Below are 24,474 nucleotides of genomic sequence, written 5' to 3'. Positions count from 1 at the left end.
AGCAGGATCCCCCCGGCGTGGTCCTCCGCTCTGGAGCTCTTCGCCTCGGTGACTAGTGTCCTCATGTAGTTTTGTGAAAAACATTTTTTTTGCCTTCTGTGCATTGCATGCAGAAGATGTCTGATGCCTCATGAATTTATGTATAACTTAAACCCAGTAACGTCTGCTCTGTGGCGTTGTATTTAGGATGAGGAGTACAGCAGCCCTCAGGAACTCCTGCAAGCTTTCCAAGGTCAAAGACTGGCCTTCAGATAACTTATGGACCATTTGATTCCATGCCTTGTGGTGATGTAAGAAGGTCTTTTTCACCCCATACTTAAGGGTAACTGTGTTAAAGGCTTAAGACATCTGTCTCCCACCACCACATGGTTTTAAATCATTTGTACTTAATGGGGTGCGGTGGGACAATAGCTTGACTGTTTGGAGTACTGAGACAAAAGGAGTATCTTCTTTCCTCTCTGAGTACTCTAGTGGTCTTTTTGGTTGTATAAATTATATTTTGGGGACAAAAAGCTATGGAAGAGTGCCTAGTCAAAAATTTGGGTAAATCAGCAGCCCCAGAGGCTGTATTTTGCTGCTCTGAATCGTAGTCCAATCAGTTCTTTTGTAAGATTTAAGTGACTCCAGTATTTAACCATTTTAAATTTGTATTTTTAAATTAAACAACTGCAACAATATGGTTGTGAGTGCAGTTGATACCCCTTCTGTGACGAATGCTTTCAGGAATATAGCTGATGCTAATTTATTGCTGTTTATTGCTTACTTTTTACTCCTGTGTTAACATACCACCACAGTATTACAGTAAGGTAGCAATACCATTTTCAGATTTGCTCTTTTACCTGGATTGTAAGGACTTCTTAAGAAAATGGCTAGTTTCCTTCTTCTTTGCATTCACCAACATCCTCTGATAGCCTGCTATGAATCTGTTTTGGTATATTAATGATTTACAAAATTAACTTCTCTCCTTTTGTTTAAAGTATCTTCAGGGAGTCTCTGATAAAACTGTGTGCAATCTGTTTACTTTGAATATGTTTCCTTTTTTCTGATCTGGTGTTATATGGATTTAATAAAGTGTTATGTAAATATACACATATCTGTAAATATCTATTATATGATATTTATTTCTATGTCTTTACTGTGTGGCATTACAAATACCAAGTTTATTTGAAGTCAGGGATTGATTTATGTCTTACATTCATATACAACATGCTGGAAAATACGTAATTTCAGGTGAAAATAACTTCAAAATACTTCTTACAGAGTGCAGACTTAGTAAAGGTATATGAATGTTCAGTATTTGAAGAACCTTGCAGAACACTGGTAAAGGACTTGCATTAGATTTCAACACTGAATAATTATAAGAAATTTGAAGGCTATGAGCAGGCATAACATCTGTGACATTGACTGGGGTTTGGCCTTCTTGGTAGAACACAGGACTCAATTCTACAGGAAGAGTTGGCTCACTCTTTTATTATGTTCTCTTTTTATTGCTAGCATCATTCTCCATTCAAATAGGGAGTAGTATCTTGAAATTAATGCATGGTTATTGTAACACGATTGAATTAAAGTGACTGAGAGGATGTGTACTTACCTTTTAAATTGTGCTCTTCATCTGTACTTTCTCTTCTTCATTCATTTACCTTCTTCACTTTCTGAATAGGAAATATAACTGGCTAAGCACACAGGCATGCACAAATACCTCTGTATCTTCCAAATTAAAAGTGAAATTTGCATTTATTAGGTTGCATAATTGCAAGTAAATAAAACGTACATGAAGTCCTGTACTAATATCTAAGTCATTTAGGTATGTCCCAATTTAATTGTCATTCACAGACAGTTTTAGAGGCTCTTATTTTTTCCAGAGTGTTTGCTATCCATCATAGTTTGAATTCAGAGAAACAGAATTGTAAGGAAATCTTCCTCATAAATATGATTTTGAAATGTCAGTATTTTTATGTAATATAAGTGTTTATGTTGGATTTGTGGCCTTTTGTGGCTTCTGGTGTTTTCTACCTTCCATGTTTTCAACTCACAAATCTCATCATATAACAGCTGAAGATATTATCACTTTAAAATATTATTTTACTTAGAAGAAATGGGCACAGCTGAGATCAAGGGAAGTTGATAGGAATCTTCTCTGTCTGCAAACATAACCCATTTCCACTGTGCTCTACTGAGAAACTTCTTTGTAGCATGTTAAGATTTCTTCTGCTGACAAGTGAATATGTTACCAAGTGTATGTTCCGTTTTTACAAAACTCAATGCTTAAATAACTTTTTCTTTGAAAATTGTAAGATCAAATTTTAGTGCCTAAGTTTAACTCAACATTCTTCTATTCTCATCTTTTAAATTGAATCAGAATTAAGGTATTTTTCTTGAATTGCCTTTCTGTATATAGAATTCTTTTTGAAATCTGTGAAGATGGCAGGTTAAAATGGGGGGACAAAAAGAACATTGTTGTTTCAGCAGATTTTGAAACTTTAAAAGAAACTTTAAAATACTGCCAGTTTGACATGTATTTGATACGTATCTGAGAACTGAAACATTTAACTCTCTTGTTAATTCATTCTCTTCTTCAGAAACCCTCACAGCATTTGAGAATTTTTATATTGTCTATCTCTTTTCATTCAAGCTGGTTACTATTAATTTGTTTTCTGGGTGTTCTAAATACCTGGACCTCTTCATAACTGATGTAGCACTTCTGTGATCCAAGTGACAGCATTGTTAATCACAACAGGCTAATCACAACAGTCAAATGTACTTGAGCTTTACTGTACTTAGAAAGTTTGGCCCTTCACACCATATAGTACGTTTGCTAAGTGCAAACCAGCACTCTTTTGGTAATGCATGTGTACATACATACACACATACATAAATTTGCCTTTCAATATCAATTCACATATCGAGCATGCAAAGTGTGCAGAATGACCACAGGTAAAAGAGAGTGTGTATGCTCATGTTGCATGCATTGAACTCACTGAGTGTTTCTTTAGCTTATTTCAACACTGTGTTTCTTTGTCTTTAATGGTATTGTTGTAGAAGTGAGAACTACACGTAAGTGTGGTGGCTTGACTTTGGGCAGCTGCCAGACCCAACCCAGCTGCTCTCTCAGTCTCCCTCCTCAACAGGACAAGGGAAGAAAATAAGATTAATAACTTTGTGAGTTGAGATAAAGATGGGAATATCCCTTACCAATTACCAGCACTGGCAAAAGAGGATCAACTTGGGGAGAATTAATTTAATTTATTGCCAGTTAAAAGTAGAGTAGGATGGTAAGACATAAAGACAAAAGCTAAAACACCTTGTCCTGCCCCCCGCTTCCCAGGCTCAGCATCTCTCCTTCATTCCCAACTCCTCTGTCTTCTCCCCCATAAGTAGTACAGGGTATATGGGGAACAGGAGTCTGTCCACAAGAGTTCCTCTGTGCTGCTCCTTCCTCCTCATGCTTTTCCCCTTCTCCAGTATGGGTCTTCTCCATGTTATGCAGTCCTTCAGGCTAAACCTGTTTCAGCATAAGGCCTCCATGGGCATTAGTTCTTGTGAGGAGAATCTGCTCCAGCATGGGCCCTCCGTGAGTGGCAGTTCCTTTAGAAAATATCCACCATGCTCTGGTGTGAGATCCTCCATGGGCTGCAGCGTAGGTATCGGACTGGTGTGGTCCTCTCCACCGGCTTCAGGGAAATAGATCCTTCACCATGGTCCTCTCCAGGGCCTGCAGGGAAATCTCTGTTCCAGTGCTTGGAACACCTCCTCCTCCTTCTTCTTCTCTGACCTTAGCATTTCCACGGTTGTTTCTCACCCTTTTCCCCCCTCACTCTTCACTGTCTGGGCAGCGTTTTGCCTTTCCTTCAATATGCTTTCACAGAAGCACCACCAGCTTCACTGCTGAGCTCAGCTATGTCCTGCAGTGGGTCTATTGCAGAGCAGTCCCTGACATCTTATCACACACACCACTCCTGCAGCACCCCATGACCAAAACCTTGTTACTGACACCCAGTATAGTAAGATGGAGGGAAAGAACATAAAGGGATAAAATAGGGCCACAAATACAAAAAATTGTTTTGATTTGTTTCTTACTATGGTTAACTCATTTAACTTAATTTCTTTTAGTATCAGTTCAACCACAATAAAGTTAATTTGTGGTTATAATTTTTCTAAGCAAATGACTGAAGCACTGTTCTGAAAGACAAACTGAATGTATGTGGAGGAGGATGTAGAGATTTGATCTCTAAAAATCACAAAGAGAGAGATCAGTCTTGTATTTTGAAAGATGGAAAAGGGCAAAGAGCAGTGCAGATGAGTAGTTGGGGTTTGTGCTATGTATATGGTGTGCAGCATGCTGGAAATAATTTCCTTATATTAAGGAGCACGTTCTTTGTGTACTTTTCTTTCTCACCCATTATTTTTTGAATAATTTTGAAACATCGCAAAAGTATTTTTATTTCACTTAGTATTTTTCACTTAGTTACTGGACAGCATTGTTTAGATTTGGACTATTGTTGAAGTGATGCAATCTTCTGTCACTGAGATTGTATCTTCTTTGTCACTATGGCTTTTTTTCGTTTTTGAAAAGTAGCCTATTTGCAGCTTCTTGCATACTGATTCTCTCTACTAGTGACAAACATATTTATTTAGTAGATTATCTGAAACACTATTTACACTGTGAAATGTTTCAGTACCTTTGTCCCTGGGTGGCAAACTGCAGGCCTTGGTTGTGCAAGCACCAACGTGTGCATTGAAGTTTCAGCTACTAGTAGACAAGACCTAGCTACTGGGTTACTCTGGTATTTGCCGGCCTTTACTTTTCAGATTCTCACTGTGAGATATCTTTCTGAGTGTTTGTGCAGTTTCTCATGTAGTTTTGCATCCTACATTCATCCGTATTTATCTCTGAAGCTTAAAGAAAGCCTGGATAGTTCTACAGAAGCTATAATATCACCTTGGCTGAAGCATGGATGTGCTCTTAGTTAGGCTTAACATTGCCTCTTATAAGGTATTTTCAATTTATAATTTAGATATCCATTCTGAAAATGCTTAAATTTCTCTCAATTTTGTGAACTTGGAGTAACCAATTGATTTTGAAGGGGCAAAGCTTAATTGGTCCAGAGTTTTGTTTTATCAGCAATGACAGTTAAAGAAAATACGAGGAATTCTTAGTAAATAATATGTGAAAATTAAATTTCATGTACATTTTTTAAAATAGTGCATGAAAAAAATTCTTTTCATCTTAACCAGAATTATGTTTCACTTCATAGTGATGTGGTAATATAATTTTCTGAAATGGCGTATTTACTTTCTTTTTAGTGGTCATTGACAGCTCTGAAAACTATGGTATTTTAAAATGGATTTATAACAAGGTTTGTTAATGACGTACTAAAGTTAACCTTATATTTTATTATTTCAGTTGTTCATGGTGGACAATGGAGCAGATGACTGGAGAATAGCCATGACTTATGAGCGTATTTTCTTTATCTGCTTGGAAATACTGGTGTGTGCTATACATCCCATACCTGGGAACTATACATTCACATGGACAGCCCGGCTCGCCTTTTCTTACACTCCATCCACAACAACAGCTGATGTGGATATTATTTTATCTATACCAATGTTCTTAAGACTATATCTTATTGCCAGAGTTATGCTTTTGCATAGCAAACTTTTCACTGATGCCTCATCTAGAAGCATTGGAGCGTTAAATAAGATAAACTTCAATACCCGTTTTGTTATGAAGACTCTAATGACAATATGTCCAGGAACTGTACTGTTGGTTTTTAGTATCTCACTATGGATAATTGCTGCGTGGACTGTCCGAGCCTGTGAAAGGTAAGGTTATTCTGTTTGCTCAGTTCTTTCTGTTTGTCTTTCTATTTTCCTATCTGGTTTTGCCTCATCAATTTTGAATTCAGAGGACCTAAATACTTAATGGAATGGTGCTATCAGGTTCTTTATATTTTGAGTGTTTGCTGGGTTGTATTCTGTGTCACAAATTGTCAGGAATGCTTTGCTTTTTAATCTGAAGGACTTCTGCAGAGAGGTTTGTGCCGCACTGTTTACTGTAGCATTGTGATTTGATTATAGTGTTTTGTTACAACTTAGTTATGTTTGCAAATATCTTTAGGAGTAGTTGTTGATATTCTGCATTGATATCAGCTTTCACTTGTTTTGTTTGTAAGTTAAATTGGTTGAGGATGAAGTAAAAAAAAATAGCGATGTAAAATGCCAGTGGAAAATGTTTGGGTTTTTTTTAATTTTAGTTTTATTGTTCCCCCCATAGAAAGGACATGCAAAATATTGTTGGGGAGTTGGCAAGATCAAAAAATGGAGATAGGCAGAATAATTGCAGTAATATAGCTATTTTTTCTTCCACTAAAAATCAGAAAGTGCATTTGAGAGGCAGACTTTTCACTCATTTCGGCTACTTTTCCAGCCTCTCCATCCCACAGACTTCAGCGTAAATGCAAAATAAATGGCTATCAGTGCTTATAGTCTGAAACTGAATTTCTCAAACATAGCTTTAACAAGAAACAAATGAGCTTCTGATTGGATAGGATTACTTGGGAATATAAAATAGGTTAACTCTAAGGAGACAATTAGGATGATTCTTTCTGAAAGATTTAATGCCTGGGACAGTTTTTTTATCCTCGAATGAATTTCTCCTTACTTAAGTCTTCAACACAGTTAAGGCATTTCTGCTGCTGGTTGTTGAGCATGTTGTTTTTCTCTTTCTTTCCTTGTCTGCCCACTTTAGAAGCAGTTTAGGGGAGTTGTTTGTGACAGCTAGCAGATGTAAATCAGCAGTTAAATTGCACACTAACTGTTATGGTTATATTACTTTTGGAAGTTATTCCTTGCATTACTTCTTAATTTGTTACAAAGAAAGATAGCTGATCTTATAAACTGAGTGTAGAAATTATGGTGACATTGTAGTTTTTATAGTTAAAATTGCCAAAATTGTGGAATGTAGTTTGTTACAGTAGATGGTTTGTGTCAATGTTGTTTCCTCATGTTATGGCAAGACTAATCATTTAAGAATGTTCTGAAAATACCATGTTAACAGTGACATATTATAGTTTCAAAATATTCCCCATAGTGGTAGCAGACAGAGCATCCCTAGATACTGACTTAATCCATAGTAGTTGTATTTTAATAAGCATGTTCTCGTTTCAGACGTAACTGACTTCTGCAAAGCCTCTCCTTTTTGTCTCACATTCTTCACCCCTGTTGCCACCAGTTTTCTTTCCACAGAATTACTGCTCAGGAATTCCTGAGTGTCTACTAAGGCATTTCTCAAATTGTCACTTGTGAAGTGGATCTGAATAACTTCAGCATCCATTACTGTCACTGTTTTATGTATCACTGGTTAATAATCTGTAATACTATTATTACTAAAAAGTAGCATTAAATAATCATTGTGTTACTAACTTTTTAATAGATGCACGTTCAAAATAAGCATATAACACTTGTGCCTCTCAGTGAAAATTACTGAAAAATACTAACTACTGTGTGATAAACATTTGTAAAACATACTTATTTGTTAGTATAAAGATGTCAGGACGCGAATGTATAGTGTATAAGTAATACTAAAAGTAAAAGAAACAAAGACTGTCTCACCCATTTTCCAGGCAGGAAGAGTGACTACAACGCTATCACAAAGTTTTGATTTTGTGAGTTTATTTATTTCTCTTTAGAAACTGAGGCATTTCTGCATCACTGTGATCCTTGGAAGAAGCTGATTTGTTTTGTCAGGTACACTGAATTCAGGGTTGCAAACAAGGCTGAATTTTCTTAAACTCTCTGCTAAACTAGCAATGGATTTTCCACATTTTATTTTGTAGTTTCTGTCCTTGAAGTGATTGTAATGGTTTGGACAGTAAGCTCGATAGCCACTGACTCCCGTAAAATTGAGACAAAACACAACTAAAAGCAAGTTAAATGTATACTTGAGTATTAGATTCGTATGTCTCTAGCAAAATTACCTTCTGTTAGTGGAGTCCAGTCTAAGATTATGTTCTTCACATTTAACTGGATTGTTATCTTTGTTTCAAAACCACTAAAAGGGATATATTTTTGCTTTGGGAATTAGATACTTATGTCATTCATGCTAGTTGCACAGGCAGTTTTGAGTGTTTTGACTCAGGTTTTCCTTTCAGGGAACTATGTAGGTATTTTGTGAAATGAACAGCTCTGGCTCTGGATTCCAGTTACTAATTAGTCCACCAAAAACTGGTAGATCTGTATCCCACAGAGAAGTAAATTTTTTAAGAAAGAGCTCTCAGAAGAAAATCCCAAAACCCCACACACTGCAATGCTCTTAACACTCTGCCATCTGAAGGTACACATCCCTTTTAATATAGCTGGAGACAGATAAAATAGCCATTTGTCATGGGAAAGGACAGATATGGCTGCTGAATCCCTTCTGTGCTGTGTAGAGGTCATGGTCCTCAGAAGATGTCTCCTGAGATCTTAATGGCTTTGATTTGCATGGTAGTTAAAAGTTTAGTTTACACAAATAAAAGAAATTTTTTCCATCTGCTCTTGATTTTTTTTTTCAGTTTTAACTAGAGAGAGTCTTTGTTTGTTGGAACAGACTATTTTATCTGCGCAAAATGATCCTGAAAATACATGTTTTCATTAGAAGTATTTAGTAGTCTGCTTGACTCTATACATGAAATCCTAATGAATTTTGACACATTTAGCAGAAACGAGGAATTAGGGAGCAGTCTGGTGGCTTTGTTTTGTTGAGGGGGTGATTCACATGAATGAAATTTGAGGATGTTATATGGTTCTCAGCATCACTCTAGCACCAAGCTCTTTGATTTGTGTTATATAGCAATTTTAGATAAAGTTTTGTACTAGCAGTTTTAGTATTTCTTCAGCATATTAAATCAGTTAGCTGGCCACCTAAATTGGAAAAATATGATGGTGATAAGATTTAATAGATTAAAGTATTAAAATTTTGGAAATTAAATCCAACATTCTCATGCTATTCTGTGTCCTCTGTGGGGGGGGGAAGTTGCGGTAGGCAATGTCCTTACTGTGAAGTCGTGTGTCCTCAGCAAAAGCTGTTGCTGCTGAATGACAAGCTGATTTTGAGACTGTTCTATTCAGAATCAGTCTTTTCTTGTGGCAGGCTGTCCTCAGAGTAGGAAGGGAGGTTTGGAAGCACCACATTCCATAGAGAGTAATGTAACATGAAAGAGCATTATTATCCATCTCTTTAAGGAAAACCCACTGGAGACAAGTTATGGATTGAGGCAGACAAGTTGACCATCTCAATAAAGACTTCACTGCTTTAATGGTCATCTGACTGATCAGTTGATATACACTGAACTAAAGGAGGACATGTGTCTTTCTCAGTGCCTTAATGGCTGTACTGTTGGCTCCCAGAATGCTGATTATAGAAAGTGACACTTTGGGTTGGTGAGGAAGGTATTTTCCAGGATGGCAGTTTAAGGTCAGAATGTGGTACAGATAATCATGGTGGACAGCCAGCTGAGTACAAATGGGTTGCTAGGGCTGCAGAGTAATCTGACTGAGGGAGTTCAGAAGGAAAAGGTGGTGTAAGTACACAAGTGTTGCTGTATACAGAATGCCAGAAACTCTTGCTTTTTTATTGCTCAGGTTTTATGTCTGTTTTGGGTGAACAATTACATAACACAGATTTTATTATCTGCCTTTTCATTGCCAGCATCAGTACAGTCCTACATGGGCTTCATAATTAAAATCTAAATTTTTTATTAGGGCTAACTCAATAGTTGTTTGTGTTTATAACATCTCTCAAGCACATGATCTGGAACACTTATGAATATGTAACTTTCATATATGAATTATAAGCCCTGTAAACAGATTACTTTTTGTAGTCTCCTATACTCATCTTGTTACTGAAATAGCTCTGTGCGTGGTCGTCAGTTTTTTGTAGCAGTTAAAATAGAAATATTTAGTTTCTCAAAAAAAAGTTAATATGTATAACATTATGTCATTGAAAACTTTGAAAAATTTGCTTTGCTCTTCTAGAGAAGATCTGTCTCTGCTGTGAGAAGTGTGCTGCGTTTCTAGATTATGAATAAGGTGTTCGCTCTTGTTGATCTTTTTTTTTTTTCTCCCGTGCAAAGGAAGAAAGAGCCTTCCTCTCAGAATGCACACACGGCTAAAATATGCCCCTGTAGCAGGTCAACATGAGCCACCTGTGCCCACGTTACACTGTTGTACATCCAGAACAGCTCCGATCACATGCTTGGAGTTACTGTGGATTTACAGCAGCAGAACTGAGAACAGAAGTGGATTTTGTGCTTCCCCAGAGAGCACATTTCTGGCACCATTTTTGGTTCTGCTTGTACCACGCTTATCTTCTGCCAATGAAGTGAGTTCAGATTGAACAGTTTGTTTAGTCAGCATTTATTCCTCCCATCAGCTTCTGCTCTGTATTCTTTCCTTGCTGGAACTAAACCAAAACCAACCAACCAAGTAAAAAACATACATATTAAGACATTAAAGAATTCCTTTTATTAGGAATTTACAGTTCAGTCCTAAAAATTCAAGTCTATAAGGTAAATTACAGGAGATACTGTGAAGAAAATGGTAAAATTTAAAGAAATTAGTGTATATATGGAGGGAAACATTAGAAGGTGCTTTTAAAATATTTTAGATGTCCTTTGTTTTCCTTCTCTGTGCTCTTCCCCTTTTTAATTTGTTGTCTCAATACATTCACTTTCTTTGCTTTGCTTGGGCAGTTTTTTACCTTGAGAAGTTCAAAATCAGCTATAGTTTTTGCTACAACTGTTCTTTAGATGGTGAGTGATTTGCATTGCAGCAACATCACAGCAGTGATAGGCAAGCCTGTGCTTAGAACTTCTCCTTAGGGATATAATTGTGCTATATCCCCATATGGTTAACATACATATAAGGAATACAGATGGCCAGACAAATATTTACTACTGGTAGGTCCCATAGCTTTACATATTTACAGGTTACTTTAGTTTTACCAGGTAATTTGATCGTTTTGCTAATGCAGAGTTGAAAAAGCCTTCTATTAAAACTACTTATTCAAAGGATCCCTGACAGTGTTTCCTTCAGCACAGCTCAGTTATATGCACAGGCCCATAATCCCTGTGGAAACATTTGATATTTAAACCTGGAACGAAGTTTAACAGCAGTTAAAAGGAGCCCTAATTTTATGTCATGCTCCAGTGCCCAGTGAGTGGGAAGGTCCCATCACCATCCTTTCCGGAACGTCATTGAGATACTGTATCAGTGTTCAGTTTAGAAATGGCAGGTTCCTTCTCTTAGCAGGACTGGAAATGAGCACACCTCTGCCTGCACGAGTTGATCTGTATTGCTGACTGTAAGAAATAACTGTTGGAGGAAATAGATACAACTGACCTGGAGTGAGCTGTACAGTAGGGATTAGGGAGACTTACCTTGACATGGCACCCCCGGGTCAGTCTGTGGGATCCACCCACTTGTCCCTGGAGAGTCAGACTAATGATTGCATCTGTTTGCTTGCCTTCTCTTCCAAGAAGCTCACCCTTAGTATTTATTTTTAAAAATTGTTTTATATATTAAAAAAATATTGTGACAAATTGGTAGATAGGAGGACATTTGCCTTCTAAATTCATTGCAAATGGTAAGGCTCTTCCCCATTTTGGCCTTTATACTGATTTATTTTAAATATTTTTACCAAAACATGTGCAGTATGTTTTAGACATTTATATTTAGTTAACTAAATTAGAAGGAATGTAGTATGATTTGGTTTAAAAGAAGCTTGTTCTCCTTTTTCCTTCATAATTATCAGTGGGTTATGTATGTGTGCCTGCGATCTCAGTGTTCCCAGCTGCACAGTGCTCACTATGAATTTGTAGTTAGGGCCATGATTCATGAGTTACTTTCTTAATCTTTTAACTGTGCAAATGTTGGTGTATGTTACCACCAACACTCATGCTTCCAAAAACAGTGATGTTATATTAGTTCAGAGCTTGTAGGCTGATCAGTCAAGAACTTTCCTGAATTGGAAAACAGAAAACAAATCTACCTGCATTTATTTTTCTCTAAAACACAGTGATACCCTGTATTTCTTTGTAAGTCATATTCTGTCTTAAATGAAATCCATTGGCAAAATTCCTGTGGGTTTCCAGAAGAGTGGTTCACTGAATTGAAGTATGTTAATGAGAAACTGAAACTATCAGTGCAGTGTGAATTGAACAAGAGTCTCAGATGATTTAACATGCAAACTTCTGAGTCAGGGGCTGGTTTTGTTCTGTGTTTACACACTGCTTAGCGTAGTGGTATGCAAAAATAACGCATATATATGATATTGCCACAGTAATAAATGTAATGATGTCTAGCGAGGAAAAGAGTCAGCTTGACAGGGTGCTGACACATCTCATTTAAACTATACTTTTACCTTGAAAGGTTGGACTAGATGATCCTTGTGGTCCCTTCCCACCTGGGATTCTATGATTCTATGAAAAAGGCACTTCTGAAAACTGGTGATGTCCAGATGAAGATTAATGACTTCATGTGTTGATAGAGCAGTTTAAGACAAACTGTTCAGTTTCAGTCAATGCCAACTGCACTGACAGCGTGCACTGAGAACACTGCCCAGGTGGGAATGACGCCCTGCTGGCTTCTCCCTACAGAGGCTCACTGCCCCAGGTGAAGTGTGAAGTGAGAGGCTTTGTAGGCTCACTTGTGGAGGGAAAGGTATGTTCATGTTAGTCTGATGATGGAACCTTAAAATCCACCATCTAGTAGGGTCAGTCTACTGTACTCCTATTAGTTGTGTGCAAGCACTGTGCACAGCACTGTGCTGCAAACATACGTCAGATTGAGTTGGAATGGCCTGACATTGAACTAGGGTCTCTGTGCTATACTTTCATTTGTGGCACCTGAGATGCTTAAGTGTATCTTCTGATGCCAGGCTTCACAGCAAAAGACGCTAGTCCGTGATCACTGGGAAGGTGCAGTGAAGGTGAGAAATATTCCAAATGTCTCAGAGTAACAGCTGCCTGAATAGGCTAAGAGCAGAAACAGTAATAGATGGTGTTTCTGCGATGGGGCTGCAGCCTAGTTTGGAACGTGACACAGAATTTGTGGAAGCCAGTGGGCTTGCATTAACTTCAGGACGTTTGATGATGGAGCTAAAATGATTGCATCCTGACTGTGTAATCATGCAAATCCTGCCAAGCTGTTGAGATGAGTCTTGGGTACAAACTTAAGTATCAGTTATAAGGAATTGTGTACAGGTCTGAAAATAGGTTTCACAGTACTAGGAAATAGGGAAGCATGACAGAAGAAAAGTCTGCAACCATTGTTACTGGCATCAGTGTGCATGAAAAGCAATGTTATTGTCACCCTGGAGTATCTATCTCAGTGCACATTTGTGTGAGAGAGAAATAGAAATGGAGACAGATGTCTGGCAATAACTATGAAGAAAACACCTGGTTTGGGGTTTTTTATTGATTTTAAAAGATTTATTCTACTAATTCACTAAATATTTGCAAATACATTTGAGTTGCAAAAGACTACTTACAAGGTGAAAATGGCAGTTAAAACCAGTGTATACTGTCTTTTAAACAATAAAACATATTGTAATACATAAACAAGAAAGGACAGAATGATTGAAGATGTAACTGTAGAACATCTATTTTTTATTAATATAAATATTAACGTATTGTCTTCTGTGATAATCATGATCACTTAGTAGTGTAAACAAATTATTCACTTAATATAAACTGAATAGGGTTCATATTGTGACTATGCCAGGACTGCAAGGTTGTGTCCCAGTCTTAGGAGTGCAATGATGTATTGTTCACCAGTGCTTATTTTGTTATGATAAAGCAGGACATGATTATGTTAGAGGATATTCTTGATAATTGTAAACTTGAGTAGATAAAAATGTAGTTACATAGCATTTATTTTGTCTTACTGGACAGTCTGCATTAAAAATATTTTTAATTGTAGGCAACTTTGAAGTACAAAGCAGAACGGTTTTACAAACCTAGGAATTGAGAGTTGTGTGGGCTGAACAAATGAACGTATTCTTTCAAAGATCAAGATTTTGTATCAAGATTAGGATACTAAAAACTATCTTTTACAGAGCCATCTCTGCAATCCGGGGGTTTTCACTTACTACAGCTGTGCTTTGATTTCCTTGCCTCTGACGCTATGCCTCCTCTTTTGGGGCAGATTGGGAATCTTCAGAAGGCACAGAGACTCTGCAAACAAGGTATGCACAGCTTGAAAGTGCAAATGAATTATTAATTACTAAAGCACCCAAAAGCTAGATGGAAGTTAGTGAACTACTAGATTTGGACATCCTCCACCCCAGTAAGACACCAAAAGAGACTATGTGAGCCAGGCAAACATGAGCTAGGCAGTGAAGGGCTGGCCTCCACAGCTCCCAGGAACAGTCCTTTGTGCTGCTGCATTGCCACCTTTTGCTGTTTTGTTGGCACTGATGGATGAACGATCCTCCTTGGCCCCAGCAAGACCAACCAGCCTGACTAGCCTTCTGTTGTTTTCATTTAGGACTTCATACCTTTCTGCATTGGTGTTTTACCTCTTGAATCCTTGAGCTGCTTACTGTCCCTTTCCAGCAAAGGGGTCATAGTTCCTCCTAGTTAGAGCAAAATTTAGTAATTATGACCCAAGGCACTGCTAGCTTACGCGTATCCAGTTTGGAACATGTTGTTCATTTGTAGAAAATGAAACATTTGCATCTTGCTGCTTGAGCTGAGTAGCTGAATTTCTGTTTTATTTAATCCTTGTTTCTTTTGTTGGTTGTTTCTTTTTTAGGATCAATAGCAGACTAACAAAGATACAGAGTTTCAAAGTAATATGCTTCTGGTCTTAACAGAGTTTTGTAGTGCAAATGGTTAAATAGAGATGCGACTAAAAGTCTTTAAAAGTTTAGGGCTCAGTTGTCAAAACCTGTGCAAGTTCAGGCTGTGACCTCTTGATCTCATGCTTCCATGAGCTAAGTCAGCTTGAGCCATGAAAATTTATGTTCAGGAGTGGATACTGATTAGATAACTGGTGCTAAATTATCTAGGACGTAACCGTTCTGCAATATGGAAATGTCATTTTTTAATAAAACTTAAACCAGTGTCTTGTTTTTCACAAACACGAGTGATAATATTAGAGAAAAACAACCTAGCAGAAGTACGTTGTCTTTGCTTGCAGAAAGGACTACAAGCCAGTAATGCTTTTCTGCCTCTAGTCTGCTGCGTATTAGCTGTGTCATGCTGTCTGGATGTTTTTGAAATGAAAGAAAATGACAAGGAGTCAAAATACTTTGTTGGCCTAGCTGACTTGTGTAAGTGTTAAACAGAAAAAAATTATGTAAAAGGAAGAAAAAATAATTTAGGCCCTTTGCAGCTTGATGCAGATTGAGAGGAGGGGAGGATTTTGGCTGAGTATGTTTTCCTTTTTTTGGCTTGTTTTCTACTGCTGCCACCTCTGTAATAGGTATGGGATGGATATAGGACATGAAAACTAAAGGAGAGAAGCTGCTCCCTCTGTCCAGCTCTGAGGGAATATGTATGGAAGAGCATGGAAGGTATTTTGGTTGATAATCAGTCAAGTCAGAAGGGTCAGTGGCTTTGTTTTGAATTTGGTATTTGGCTATGGTACTTCTGAGGGGGAAACTTAAGCATCAGTTTGTAAAACATGGCACATCAACTACGGGTGTGGGGGTGTTGGTAGGAGAATGTGGAGTTTACTCTGGTGCAGGTGCTGTTGGGCAAGTGCACCATCAATTCACTGCTTCAGACTTGCTTTTGGTAGTTGCAGAAGGATGATGTCAATCTTTGTCCCATCTCCTTTGTTGTCACTGAATAACTTTAGTTTATCAGTTGTATAAACATTTAGTTTAATTGGCTTGACCTGAGAATTGTCCAGAATGTTTTCCTTTCTGACCTTAGTGTCAGTCGAGGGGCTGGCCTGCCTATTTCTGGACGTGTAATAGCGTTATGTGGGAAACAACCTTGCAAATTATTTATGTTAAGTAGTAGTTTTCTAATAAAAACTATCTCTTCCCTGAGTTTCAGAAAGAAGATATTTGGTGTTCTAATTGCTTGAGTTAAAGTTGATCTCTTGTATTATTTTGTACTTTAAAGAATGCAGTAGATGTAACCTGCAAAACTTCCCACAGCGAGAAGAGAGATGCAACGTTGCATGAAATTGAACGAGATTTCAGATCAAGTATTCATGCCCAAATGTCTTTTTCTTTTTGACTTCATGTTTAATCATTCATCTTTTCAGAAAGTCATCATACACCTCAGACTAATGAGCTTCTAAAACTGTAACCTTGACTGTTTAAAATTTGGTGTTAAATTGCAGTCTTTCACCCTGGATTCTTTCCAAGGTATTCAAAAGCAAATTATATGTTACATTTAGTTAATTTAACACAAAGACACTTGTCAGCTCGTAGTAACATTTGCAGCATTGATTTTCTTCCCTTTGCAAGCCTACCAGTGTTTAACAAAAGTTGTGCATGGTAATTCTTGATCATATGCTTCTAGAGTGGTATTTGCTCAAACAGTTGAATCTCCTTGCAAGCAGATCACATCAGTTACCTTCCTTGTTCTGTGTGCTGGGAGGCAGAAGACCTGCTGACACAGTCGGTGTACCGCAGGAGGACACTGTTGTCCTTCAGTGATGGATACAAGAAGTATGTTTTTTCTTGATTTTTGGAAAAAGAGGTCTAGCACAGATAATTGGTCAAGAAGCAGATGCCATGACCTGATGTTCTAGTGTCTGCTGGAGAAATAACAATCTGCACCAGGACCTACACAGTCTATCAGTTAATTTTCACTTTCTTTCAAAGGACAATAAAAATTTTGACTAAAATAATATAGCATGTTTTTAATAAGGTCAGCCCTAATTCTTTGCTGTTACTCAGGTAACTAGCAGTAATGTTATTGGTAGTATAGAACATTGAAATTAAGGTTTTAATATACCAACAAAAGTATGGTGAATGTATAGAAATAATTTATAAATTCAGATAAGTTTTTAAAAGGGGAACTTTTTAGTGGAAAATACCTATATTTAATGATATATAAGATGTCCTTTTTGTTAAAGCATGAAATAGAGAATCTATCCTACAGTTCTGTTGCAACCTTGAACAAAGTCACTTAAGCACTTGGTGTCTATTCCATGCAGAGCATTATGTTTACTGTTATTGTTTAGTGTAGTGTTCTTATACTGAATAACAACATGATTTGAATTAACTAAGCAAAAATTCCCGTTAAACTATGATTGCAGTGCTAATGCTTTTATATTGTTTAAAATTGTTGTACAGGTAGAGATGCAATCTAGCTATAGCCATTCTGAGAAGCAAGGGAGGGTGGGGTTGTGAAAATAGTGCAAATGATGTTAATTATGTGTGCTAACATTTTGCTTTTTCATGCTATGGGGAAAGATATTCAGAAAATGTAGTGTTTCCCCTGCAGAACACTGTGTGGTTGTACTGCAGTTCCACACCTGCTTTAGTCACAACTTCTGAACCTCAAGGAGTAATTGACTGAACGTTGGTGGCACAGAAAAGCAAGACTGTAGACCTCATGTGTTTTCCAGAGATTTTTAATCCCTATAGTTATAAGTCTTTGTCCTCTTCCCTTCTGGGGGAGTCATAACTAAATTTCTTGAACTCAGAAGTTGCAATCTAGAGAAACCCATTTTTTTTTCTAAAAATGAAAGATAGTTTTAATTTTAGTCACATATTTTCTTGAGTTCCATATTTCGGTCTATGTTTAATATGCCTTGTTTATAAATTTTTATAATAAATGTTTTGTAGCTGCAGAAATACAACTTAGGTATAACGTGGTCCCAACTCTACTAGAATAAGACATACATCTTCAGTTCATTGTCTAGTCCTTTTCTTCCTCTCCTAAACAAAACAGCTTCTGCTTACTATCTCTAACTTGTTTATTTAATGTCATAGACTTTTGCTAATGGAATAAATTGTCTTTGGCCTGTAAGCTGGTGGTCATTACTCATTTAAAAAGGAGGGTGGGGGGAAATAAAAAAAAAACCAACAAATCCTCTCTTTTTGTTTTCCTTTGTGATGCTTTCAAATTATAATTTCAAATACTTTATATGAAGCAGTACAGCTGAAACAGTTAAGATACCAGGAAAGCTGCAACTCTGCAGTCACATTTGGAGCTTTATAAATGACTTTTTTCATTTTTCATCAGTTGGATTCAGTTTCTGTTATATATGTAAAGTCTTGCAGAAGGCCAGTTTTGCCGAGCAAATGAAAGGGGAAGGATTAATATCTCTTTAAGGGCAGCAGTCTTCTTGCTAGAACTAGTTCTGCTTGTGAATATACACTTGCCCGTGTTTGTCCCATCAGTGAGTTCATCTCATTTCTAGGTCCAAGAGAGCACTGTAAATTAGATTTCAAATTTGTTTTAACATCTCATCTTCCTGCTTGTTCTCTTTGTTGCAATTTAATACTAATTATGTTGACAGCCTTTATGAACCATTTCACAGTCGGAAAAAGGAATAACTAGTAATGGTTGAAATTAAATCTAGTTTTCATACCAAGCCACTATGGTTACAGAAAGCATGCCCAAATTAGTATGTTCCCATCCTGTACAGCCTTAGTTAAGCATGACTCCTGATTATGTGCTTGCCTGCTTGAATCATGATCAAAGAGCAAAGTTTAAGTATGAAAATCAGATAGATGCCTCACATATCTACTCTATGATTTGCATAGAAATAACCAATAGAGCAATGACTAGGCATTAGCTAATTTCTTGTTTTATTAAAAGATTTTTCCAGCATGTTCAACAACATGTGAACTGTAAGACGCATGCTGTAAGTGTAGACACTGCAAAAGGTAAATTCGGTTGCTACTACATCAAGGCTTCTCCCCTCCAGTACAATGCAGGGTCACAATACAAAACTGCTTTTTCTTGCTGAAAATGTCACCTGCTCAAGTTCTTTCAGAGGAGGAAGTGCTTCTCTGAAATCCATAGTAATGAAAAGTCAGAAAGTCTCGAATGAAGACCAAGATACCAGGCTACAAAATGTTCATGGTAAAAAGAATTTGACAGCATAAAGAACTCTCTGTGGGCATTGTCTTTAGAGAAAATACTGCAAGATCTCTTCAAAAGTTATTCTGTCCTGAAAGCAAACAACAAATGAACTTGAAAATGCAAAATTAGCAAAACCAAAAAGCCTGATTTTAATCTCCTTTTTAATGACAAAGTGGGCAAGAAACTAAACGAGTCAGGCTTCCTATAATCTCACACTCCCAATATTACGGAATTTGACAGCAACATGTCAAGGCCTAAAACAGAGCAAAGAAAACCATAACTGCATATGGCATTTTTAACATACTGTGGTGAAGGTCTCTTAAACATTTTCGTTTCATGTGTGTTTAGCTGGGCAAAGCTTCTGTCTACAAACCTGGCACTGCTGAGGTCTGTATGAGCAAATGACAATGATACTCCTTTGTTATCATCACCAGAGCACTACATATAGCTGTATTACATTTCTGATTGCCTGACTGAAACTGTCATATTCTGTGACTGTATATTCATAGACTGTGTATTCTCACAACTTGTGTTCGCCTTGAGAGGCTTGTGGCAGAAGTCTGTCCCATAGTCGATCCATGTATGCACTCACTCCACTGTAAGCTGTACAGCTCCAGAGGGGCACAAAAATTTGTCTCCTCCGTAGATAACCTTTCTCAACTCTTAGTAAATGAATGTCTCTCTAGATTAATTAAAAAAAAAAATCACCCTGAAGTATTTTCCTAGCCTTCTGATAAGTTCAATGGAAAGAACAGAATTCAAAAAGGGAGAACCCGTTTTTAATTTAAATATTGACAGCCTCATACTGAAGTTTCATATATTAAAATGTAAGTGGAAACTATGTATGTTACAACAGGTTTCCTTGTTTCATTTGCTATATAGCAGTATATAGTTATGTTTTTATGCTTCTTTATGTTTCATAACTTTAAATGTCCTAACTGTCCCCAGTACATCACTAACAAACGATTAGTGAATCTGGCACAACTTTCAGATTATTCTGAAAAGTACATAGACTTTGGGTTTGGAATTGTCTTTATAACTATTCAGTAAAATCCATCTAGTTTCAAGTAGTGTGACATACAGAAGCTAAACTCAATACAGCCTTTCCTTTTCATAAACAAGAAAAAAATATTCAAGGAATAAGTACACTTTAGCTTGATTTAAGTTAAGCATATGGCTTCAGCAATGTTCATGATACAGGGTGTGAGTCTAGTCCCATATCTGAGGTGGTCAGTGAAATTTTTTCCACTGACAGCAGGCTTCTGATCTGATCCAAAGTTAGTTAAAAAAAAAAAGCTCTGCCTAGATTTTATAAAATAGTTACTTGTAAGGTGCTGTACTATATACATTATGATGAATCTGTAGTTTGTTTTGGTTTTTATTTAAAAGGAAAATTAAATTGGTTTGAGCTTTTTTTCTTCTTTTTTTTTGGTCATCTATTTCCAGTTTTCATTACTTCAGAGAATATGTATGTGTTGGTAAATTGTTGATACTCTTTTGAAGTTGGATCAAAAGAAGCAGCCTTTATGGCTGTGAGCGTGTATTTCATCCCTTTTTATGAAAGGTAATACATCAACTTCTAATGTAGAAACCCAAGATATTAAAAACAGTAATTTGCATGAACTAATGAACTAATTTCATTTAATTTCATTATTCATGAGAGAAAAATACCTTCAGAGTGCTCAGTTTGACAGCAAACTCTCTCTTCCTTGAGAGTTCAGCAGCATCTTTGCTGTATAATTTCACCTTCTCCTCTTCTCTCCCTCCTTTTCCCACATACAGGAGAAAAGAAAGGCTTTTACCTAGTTCTGCCATTTTATGTCAAAAAAAAGGGTGGCCTTAATTTTAAGTGCATAATGATTAATTCTGTTTCTTATTTCTAAAACTTCTGTTTCTGAAGTTTTTCTTCAGCAAGTTACTTCAAATTCTTTAGACATCAATTGATTCTGATGATCTCAACTTAAAAAAAAGGAACAAACTACAAACCTTTCCTCCTTCTGAGTGGGGCTTGTGTATAAAGTAGTAACACAGTGTCTCCAGAGAAAATGCAAAATGCAGTATAGGGGACAATTTTAGAAGGAAATTAGTTGTTAGTGAATGTAAAGAACTCATTTAAAAACTAATTTTGTATTATTCCTATTTCTGTCATAACACAGCTTTAACCAATGCTGTTACAGACTTTGAAAAATTAAAGCAAACCTTAAAAATAATATTAATTCTTACTGTATTGACCAATTTCAAAGATTATACTGTGTAAAAAATATGGCTGCAGAAAGGAAATATACATGCATATATATATCTTCTAAAATAAAATTACAAAATGCAGTGCTAAAAAATGTAAGTTTTCCCTCAAACTTGCCTCAGTTTACTTCTATTCTATTCCTGCATTGTAATATTCTTTTAACTGTGTAGTTATATAATAGTAGTTTCTTTTACTGAATCTCATTTGATAATGATGTTATACAGAACTAAAGAAAGAGCAGCTCTTGAATATTTTGGGTTTTTTAAACACATTAGTCAATGTGTTGATGGTCTTAGTGCTTTGAGTTACTTGTTGACTTTTGCATTGAAAGCAGAGTTATTGTTTATTCAAAAGAGTGGTTTCTCAGGTACTGGAACAGACCTATTCCCTTCTCCAGCTCCTATTCTAAAACTTTTAGGCACTGTCTCTCTCCACTAGATTAGAAAGTCATGCTCTCTCCATTGTGAATTCAATTTAAAGTTGAAATATCTTCAAAAAGATATTCTGAAGTACTTTCACAATCTGCATGCTAAGAGATAGGGCAGTGAGATGAAGATGTTGATGTGAGTCAGGTTTGTGCTTCAGAAAAGCCTTAAAGCAAGTTTTCTCCCCATAGTGAGAAAAGATTGCTGTTTGGTAAAGGATCTGGAATATTATTTTGACAACCCAAGCCACTGCAGTGTTGTCAGCTGAGGAATATATTTATGTCTTCCTGAGATGAGTGGTAAAACTCCCACTCAGTTTGGCTTGGGAAGGAAGTGAGCCATGCTATTTTTGCACAAATCTAATAATTCAGCTATTTTTCATTTAAATTAGAGAAGTCTTAGGACTTATATATGCTCGTTGACGAGAACTGGATGGTGGTATTTCACAGGATAAGGATTTCCTGGTGAGTGTTCCAGATGCAATACCACTTGACCTATTAGAGAAGAAGAGAAAAAGTGGTGAATAATACTTTTGCCTGTGTGACTTCAGCCAAGGATTTTCCTACCTCGGGGGAATGCTCTGCTTTTCTAAATGACCCTTTATTCTGCTGCCATATGAGGCTGGATATGATCCAGAAAATCAACCTCCTTATAGCTGCAGTTTTAACACAATTAAATTCCAGCTTTTATCTTCAAGTGGCTCACTGTGTCTCTAGTGAAAGCATTGATTGCCTAAGAGTAGTAGGCTTTAAATATTTAAATATTTTTTTTGATACTGATAAGAATTTTAAAAAAATCTTTATAAAAATAAAAAACCTTTTCAGGCTAAAGATTAATGTCAAAAAGCTTATATTTTGGAATTTGGTTGGTAATGCCTGGATTTTGCTTTGTCTGGATCTTGTCTCTGAACGGAAATCTTTGTTTCTTTTTCTTTACTTCCTGAGCTTTTGGGTTTCTGTCCTGTTCATGATACAGTATTTTCCTGTCAGATTACAGAACTCTCAGATTCAGATTGAATGGATAGTTTAGAAAAACTGCAGTTGAATTCTGGAGTGTGTTACATCCAAGCTGTCTTTCACAGTTCAGCTGAAATGAGGAGATGTTTGTAGTGGCTGATGACGACTGACAGTGACACAGTGCTGCTCCAGCTGTTTTTGTGGATGGCTTGTCTTCTCACCATGTTATCCGTTGCAGTTGGCTCTGCTGCCTCTCAGTAGCGAAGTGAAGAATACAGTGATGGGAATTACTTTTCTCAGGTCTTCTGGTGATTTGAGTGCCACACATTAGAGTTGCACTGATAAAAAGCATGGGAAAGTTCATATGTTCATTTTACTGTTCCCTGCATAAATGGAGAAGTTCAGTCTTTAGAGCTATGATAACTTTAAGAGCAAGTCAAAAAGGCAATGAGTAGGTTTCTTTCCCCCTCCTTAAAACAGAGCAATTTAAATGCATCCAGTGCTCATTTTCAGCCATTCCCGTGCCAGAAAAATAAGACATTGCTATTCCTACTTTTTTAAGAGGTTGCTTTTCCTGTTTTGATATAGAAGGAATAATTTGCTACCTGATTGTGGATGCAGCATCACTGAAGACTCGCCTGGCTTTGCTTGTTCAGGCTTGAATCCCAGGTGATGGTGGTGCCTAATGACACAGCAGAGCACTTGGAAGTGTGTGCTGGCAGAACTGTAATCTTATGAAAATCAGAAGGGTGTAGGCATGTACCAGAATTACGAACCACAGAAATTCAAAAATCATATGAGTGAGGTTGCAAAAAAAAACCAAGACAAAAGCAATTTACTGTCCTATGAATCTGACATAGAAATGGTGGCACTGTCAGGACAGTGACCCCTGCCTTTTAGATTGTCTCTATTTTACTTACAGATTTTTAACTTGAGAAGTAACTTCTTCAACTTGCCTTGTACAGTTGTGACAGAAAAAGAGGGGTTTTTTTTGTGGAAAGATGAAATTACGTTGTAATTTGCATGCTTTGCTATGGTTGAGCAGTTGAGCCTATGGAGAGGGTAAGATGTGTCCTTTGTTTATTAGTCACAGTGAAGTCGTAAGTATTGACAATGGTTTTTTTATTAGGTGTGCACCATTTCATTGCTGAACTGTAACCTTAAAATCACATCTAGGTGAAAATATTTGGAGGAGAAAATCCAAGCGTACTGAACTAACAAGATAAAAACATTTGAACAGATCCTTGAAGTATGCTACTAAATATGGATGCAGTTGACTTTAATGAATATTTCATCTTAGGGGACCTTACTAATTAAGATTCATATCTCCAATGAAACTTGAAAAACTACTGTTTTACTTTTTAAAATTTAACCCTATTTCACCTTTGTTCTATGTGTAGATTGGCTTGTATATTTTCTGACATGGGTAAAGGAGGATAAAGGGATAAAAACTCCATTAACTTTTCCCTGTATTGCTCAAGGCTTAAGAGAGAGGTTTTGACATTCTTTATGTGAAACTTGTGTTTATTTCGGGAACTTACCGACTTGTATTTGAATGTTCTGTTTTCAGTCATATTGAGATTTCTATAATTATTACCACGTAGGGCTGAAATCTTTTAAGGATTTAACTATTTGGACAAAATATAGAAAAATCAAAAGCATCACATTGCATTTTCATGTTAATAGAAAAACTGACTTCTATCTGAAGTACAGAAATAGCCAGGTTCAAAACCCAAAAGAGTCATTAAAGAAATGTGTTATAAATATATAAGTCCTCTGTAGGGACTTGCATGATACATAGGCTTTCTTCT

The 24,474-nt window shown here is 36.7% G+C and overlaps 1 protein-coding gene across 1 annotated transcript in view; it reads left to right on the top strand.

Annotated features, from left to right (window-relative positions):
* LOC104542667 (small conductance calcium-activated potassium channel protein 2-like) overlaps window positions 1-24,474 on the top strand; it is a gene marked incomplete at its 3' end in the record, with an annotated part of 26,737 nt that overhangs the window by 284 nt on the left and 1,979 nt on the right. Inside the window, exon 2 of the mRNA XM_010187049.1 lies at window positions 5,405-5,823. Coding sequence (XP_010185351.1) covers window positions 5,405-5,823 — 419 coding nt within the window. The remainder of the gene's footprint in view (window positions 1-5,404; window positions 5,824-24,474) is intronic.

Source organism: Mesitornis unicolor, unplaced genomic scaffold (assembly GCF_000695765.1).
Source record: "Mesitornis unicolor isolate BGI_N332 unplaced genomic scaffold, ASM69576v1 scaffold35866, whole genome shotgun sequence".
In the NCBI taxonomy this organism is placed as follows: Eukaryota; Metazoa; Chordata; class Aves; order Mesitornithiformes; family Mesitornithidae; genus Mesitornis; species Mesitornis unicolor.
This window is presented reverse-complemented; position numbering and strand designations above follow the sequence as displayed.